The following is a 5,585-nucleotide window of genomic DNA, read 5'->3' as shown; positions in this document are numbered from 1 at the left end:
CCAGCCATCCCGCAATGCGAAAGAAGGGGCGGGTCGTATCGGGCGGGGCCTGAGGGGCGGGGCGAGCGCGGACTGTCGGCTGGGCAGGCGCCCGGGACTGCGGGCAAGGATGCAGAGGCCAGTCCGTCGGGCGGCTTGTCCCTCGGTCGGTCGGCCTGTGACTCCCGCTGGCCCTAGGCAGCCCGGGAGCCCGCGAGCCCGGCAAACACCGAAAGCGGCCTCAACCAATCGTGGGCGGTGTCGGGCCGGGCCCGCCCCGCGGGGGCGAGGGGAGCTGTCCGCGCGCCGCTGGTGCTGAAAAGGGCGCTCCGGAGGGAAAATCAGAGCCGAGGCCGCCTGTTAGCTGGCCGGGGTCATGGTTTATGGAAGAGGAGGGGTCTGTCTCTCCTCCCCAAACCCCGGCCCGTCACCCACGAGACTTGTCACAATCGTGGAAGCTCGCCATTCTCCTGGAGGAGGGAGAGCCCATTCCACCCGAGCTACTGTAAAAGGGGAAGGGAAGCCCCGTGGAAGGTCTGGATGTGAACAGGGGGCATAATGAGGGGCCCAGCAGGCGCGAACCAAGCTGTGCAGCCCCTCGGCGCCCTGGAAAGAGGAGATTCAGATTCCAGATGTGCTGGAATGGCAGGCGGAGGGGGCTAATTACTGCTGGGACCAAAGAGTTTCCTTTGCCTCCCCTAGGGGCCGCGGGAGTGAGGATTACGGCCCTGGCTCGTATGATCCCTCCCTCCTCCATCTGCACTTCCTCCTCCTCCCTCCCCGTCAAATAAATCCCAGGCCCCTCCCTTCGCCCGTCCCCAGGATCTGACGTGGGCTCGACACCTTTCTCAGCTTCTCCCTCCCGCAGCTCCAGTGCCCGAGCTTTGGCTCTCCCAGTTCCCCAACCCACCCCTTCCCCTCCCCGACAAGCCCCGCTAGAGCCCAGTGGGGACCCCCCCGATCCTCGACCCCACCCTAAACCCCCAGAAGCTGCCTTTCTCCTCCCCAGTCCCCTAGCTTGGGGTCCAGCCAGCCCAGTGGACCCAGGCGCCTGAGCAGGAGGGTAACCCAGGCCACCCGGCCCCTTCGGCCCTCTCGGCCCCACCCCCTGCAGCCGGAGCCGCGCCCCCTCTACCACAGAGCCGGGAGAAGAGGACAGAGGAGACTGAGCAAAGGGGGGTGGGCTCCAGGCGACCCCTAGCCCAATTCTGCCCCTCCATCCCAAGGGGCAGAGAAATTGTCTTTCTTTGCTGACCCCTACCAGGAAAAAAAAAAAAGAATTAAAGGGAAAGATAAACGGAGACGGAGGAAAGGTGGCAGCCAGATTACTTAGAGAGGCACAGAGGAGAGAGATCGGGGTGAGTCGCCATGGGGACTCCCAGGGCCCAGCACCCGCCGCCTCCCCAGCTGCTGTTCCTAATTCTGCTGAGCTGTCCCTGGATCCAGGGTAAGGACATGAGAGTGTGGGGGTGGGCCCCAGGAAGGCGTCCAGCGGGGTCCTCCACCCTCCTTTCTCTTAACATCCTGGGTCTTCCGAGCGCATGGGGGAGGGGAGAGGCACAGCTGATGGGGAAGGGGCAAGCCAGAGCTTTCTGGCTTGAACCCGAAGCCCCTTAACCCTCAGTATTGAGAAGGCAGGGAAATGAATGAGAGAAGCTTTTAGCAGTGTCTCAGGGGCTAGATCCACGAAGGAGGGCTGGGAAAGTTGGGGGGATGTCTGCGGAGGCGGCAGAAGCACAGAGGGACCTGGGTGGGAGATGGAGGTGCTGAGAGAGATGCCAGGCGCTGTACACACAAATGTTCTTGGATGAATGGACAAAGACAGATGAGCAGAGGCAGGGCTCAAAGACCAGATTTTCAGTCCCCCACTCTGACCCCCAGCCAGACTCCAGAGGAGGAGGCAGAGACTGCAGAGGACCAGAGAGAGGGAGAGGGGGAGAGAGAGAGAGAGAGAGAGAGAGAGAGAGAGAGAGAGAGAGAAAGAGAAAAGACAGCCACGCTGCAGAGACAGAAACCCAGAGAGAAAGCCAGGCACTGCGGAAGCAAGGGCTGGGAGGTGCGGCCGGACCCTCTGCAGAGCCCCAGGGTTGGGGGGAGATCACCACTGAGATGAAAGGGAAGGCAGCACCGGCGACCCCTCTGCCTTGCTGGCGCTGTCCAGGGTTCATGAGAGCTAAAGTGTTCAATGAAGGCCCACACAGCCCGGGGAGAAGGGAGAGGGGAGGGGAGAGAAGAGGTGTGGGAGTGGGAGTATGAGGGCAGCTGGGAGCCCCTCCTCCGATCTTGGCCCTCAGTCGAGCCTGGGACCATCTGAGCCCCTGCAGGCCCAGCTGATGGAGGAGGGAGGAAGAGTTCTAGAAAATATCTCTCTGGAGAAGGAAGGGGTGTGGGGAAGTGGAGAAGCTCACACAACTTCACCTCCTAGGTCTGCCCCTGAAGGAGGAGGAGATATTGCCAGAGCCTGGAAGTGAGACCCCCACGGTGGCCTCTGAGGCCCTGGCTGAACTGCTTCATGGGGCCCTGCTGAGGAGGGGCCCAGAGATGGGCTACCTGCCAGGTGAGGCCCCCAGAGCGGCAGGAGTGGCCTAGAGGCAGAGGGAGGGACATGGGCTCAGGGAGATGGGGAGCCAGGCTAGAGAAGAGCAGGCAGAGAGAGACTGCAGAGGAGGAAAAAGCCTGCATTCCTGTGAGATTCAGGGGACACAGAACGAGACTGTCGGAGAAAGTCAAACCTGGGCACAGACAGAACCAGAGACAGAGACAGAATGATTAGGAGACGGTCAGACAGAAAAACAGACACATAGAAAAAGAGATGGAAATTCAGAGAACCAGAGTCAGAGAAATGGTGGAAGACAGAGAGAGAGAGAGAATGAAACACAAAAACTAGTGGATCTCGAATCATGAAATCAGAGTGCAATCAGAATACTAAACAGGGAAATGAGGAAATAAAGAGTTCCAGAGAGAACGAGACAGAGGAGAGAGGAGATAACCAGAGACAGAACCTGATCTGAGTGAGGAGGCAGAGAGAGAGGCTCAGGGAGAGGAGTATCAGCGTGGAAAGGGCTGGGTGGAGAGAAGGGACCAGAAGAGAAAGAGGGGGGACTCAGGCTGTGGAAGCCTTGGGAGGAGGTAGGGGCTGGGGTGGGGAAGGGAAAGGTGGGGGGTGCTGTACCTTGTGCGGGAGGCTTTTGGGGTATGGCAGGGGAACCCCCAGCTTCCCTCAGCCCTGCTCCCCACCCAAGGTCCTCCATGTGCTCCTCCTGTGCTCTGACATTCCCTGCACTGTCCCAGGATCTGATCCGGACCCCACGCTAGCCACCCCTCCGGCCGGCCAGACTCTCACAGTGCCCTTCCTGCCACGGGCCACTGAGCCGGGGACAGGGCCTTTGACAACAGCCGTCACACCTAACGGGGTCAGGGGGGCAGGCCCCACTGCGCCAGAACTGCTGACCCCGCCCCCAGGAACCACAGCCCCACCCCCACCCAGCCCTGCCTCCCCAGGGCCTCCCCTTGGGCCTGAGGGAGGAGAGGAGGAGACAACGACCACCATCATCACCACGACAACTGTTACCACTACGGTGACCAGCCCAGGTGAGGTGACAGCAAGGGGATGGGGGTGGGAGCACCAGAGAGGTACATGCTGGGGATGGATGGGAGAGAGGCTGCTGGGAACTGTGGAAGGAGTCCTGGGTACAGATGGGAGAATAATAATAACAAAGGTAGCATTTCTGTACCCTTACTATGTACCAGGCAGTGTTCCAATTGTTTCAGCTATATAACAGTTGGGAAAGGGAGTTCTGGCTCAGGTGGGAGAGGGAGCATTGTTTAAAGATGGTGCCGGGCGTGGTGGCTCTAGCCTGTAATCCCAGCACTTTGGGAGGCCAGGCAGGCAGATCACCTGAGGTTGGGAGTTCGAGACCAGCCTGACCAACGTGGAGAAACCCCATCTCTACTAAAAATACAAAATTAGCCAGGCATGGGGGAGCATGCCTGTAATCCCAGCTACTCAGAAGTCTGAGGCAGGAGAATTGCTTGAACCTGGGAGGCGGAGGTTGTGGTGAGCTGAGATCCAGCCATTGCACTCTAGCCTGGGCAACAAGAGGGAAACTCCATCTTAAAAAAAATAAAAATAAAAAATTAAAAGATGGTGCGGGGGCACAGCAGTGCACACCTGTAATCCCAGTGATTTGGGAGGCCAAGGCAGGAGGATCGCTTGAGGCCAGGAGTTTGAGTCCAGCCTGGGAAACATGGCAAGACCCCATTTCTACAAAAAATTTAAAAAATTGGCTCAGCATGGTGATGCGCACCTGTGGGCCCAGCTACTTGGGAGGCTGAGGAGGGAGGATCACTTGAGCCCAGGAGTTTGAGACTGCAGTGAGCCATGATTGTGCCACTGCACTCCAGCCTGGGTGACAGAGCGAGACCCTGTCTCAAAACAAAACAAAAAAATGATGAGAGGTGCGAAGGAGAAGGTAGATGAAGGCCTTCAGAGTTGCTTGGCTGGGAGGGCAAGAGCACAGGCATTCCTTCCATCCCAGCCATTTGTATCTCCTCAGTTCTATGTAATAACAACATCTCCGAGGGCGAAGGGTATGTGGAGTCTCCAGATCTGGGGAGCCCTGCCAGCCGCACCCTGGGGCTCCTGGACTGCACTTACAGCATCCATGTCTACCCTGGCTACGGCATTGAGATCCAGGTAACTGGACCAAAGCATGTGACTGTGCAGCTTCCAAGCCTTTTCCTCTGGGCTGTGGGTGTGCACGGGTTTGGCCTGGGAGCCAAAAAACCTGTTTGATGACTCAGGTGACCTCAAAAACTCTTCTAGATTTCTACAACTTGGGTAGCAGTGCGGTGCCTTTTGGGCAAAGGGCAAAGGCACAGGGCAAAGGCACAGCACAGGGGCTTTGGAAGTCAAACCCCTGGCTGACTTGCCCTGGCGGGTCTGTGTCTGGCTTCTCTAGGTGCAGACGCTGAACCTGTCACAGGAAGAGGAGCTCCTGGTGCTGGCTGGTGGGGGATCCCCAGGCCTGGCCCCCCAACTCCTGGCCAACTCGTCCATGCTTGGAGAAGGACAAGTCCTTCGGAGCCCAACCAACCGGCTGCTTCTGCACTTCCAGAGCCCACGGGTCCCAAGGGGCGGTGGCTTCAGGATCCACTATCAGGGTGAGGAGTTTGAGGGTGCTGCTGGAAGGGCAGGGGCCATATTGCATACAGGGGACTTTTTTTTTTTTTTTTTTGAGACAGAGTCTTGCTCTGTCTCCCAGACTGGTGGTCAGTGGCACGATCTCAGCTCACTGCAAGCTCTGCCTCCCAGGTTCACGCCATTCTCTTGCCTCAGCCTCTCAAGTAGCTGGGACTACAGATGCCCGCCACCAAGCCCAGCTAATTTTTTGTATTTTTAGTAGAGATGGGATTTCACCGTGTTAGCCAGGATGGTCTCGATCTCCTGACTTCGTGATCCACCCGCCTCAACCTCCCAAAGTGCTGGGATTACAGGCAAGAGCCACTGTGCCCGGCCTATAAAGGGGACATCTTTAAGAACCATCGAAGCACAGGGTGCTGAGGGGGGCTTTTCCTCCTGACTGTGACCCTGGGGGGCAGGGCCC

The 5,585-nt window shown here is 58.5% G+C and overlaps 1 protein-coding gene across 5 annotated transcripts in view; it reads left to right on the top strand.

The window, feature by feature from the left end:
• The first annotated feature begins 791 nt into the window (after positions 1–791).
• SEZ6L2 (seizure related 6 homolog like 2) overlaps positions 792–5,585 on the top strand; it is a 29,117-nt gene continuing 24,323 nt past the window's right edge. For 2 of the 5 annotated variants that reach the window (XM_030798083.1, XM_030798075.1), the window contains exons 1-5: positions 792–1,426; positions 2,405–2,536; positions 3,271–3,570; positions 4,536–4,675; positions 4,941–5,142. In XM_030798083.1, coding sequence (XP_030653943.1) covers positions 1,348–1,426; positions 2,405–2,536; positions 3,271–3,570; positions 4,536–4,675; positions 4,941–5,142 — 853 coding nt within the window. In that variant the 5' untranslated portion in view covers positions 792–1,347. Of the gene's footprint in view, positions 1,427–1,460; positions 2,036–2,404; positions 2,537–3,270; positions 3,571–4,535; positions 4,676–4,940; positions 5,143–5,585 lie in introns of those variants that run through there. The other 3 variants (XM_030798069.1, XM_030798061.1, XM_030798086.1) reach the window with 2 other exon arrangements.

Source organism: Nomascus leucogenys, chromosome 2 (genome assembly GCF_006542625.1).
Source record: "Nomascus leucogenys isolate Asia chromosome 2, Asia_NLE_v1, whole genome shotgun sequence".
Classification (NCBI taxonomy): Eukaryota; Metazoa; Chordata; class Mammalia; order Primates; family Hylobatidae; genus Nomascus; species Nomascus leucogenys.
Note: the sequence above shows the minus strand (reverse complement) of the source record. Positions and strands in the feature narration are given on the sequence as shown.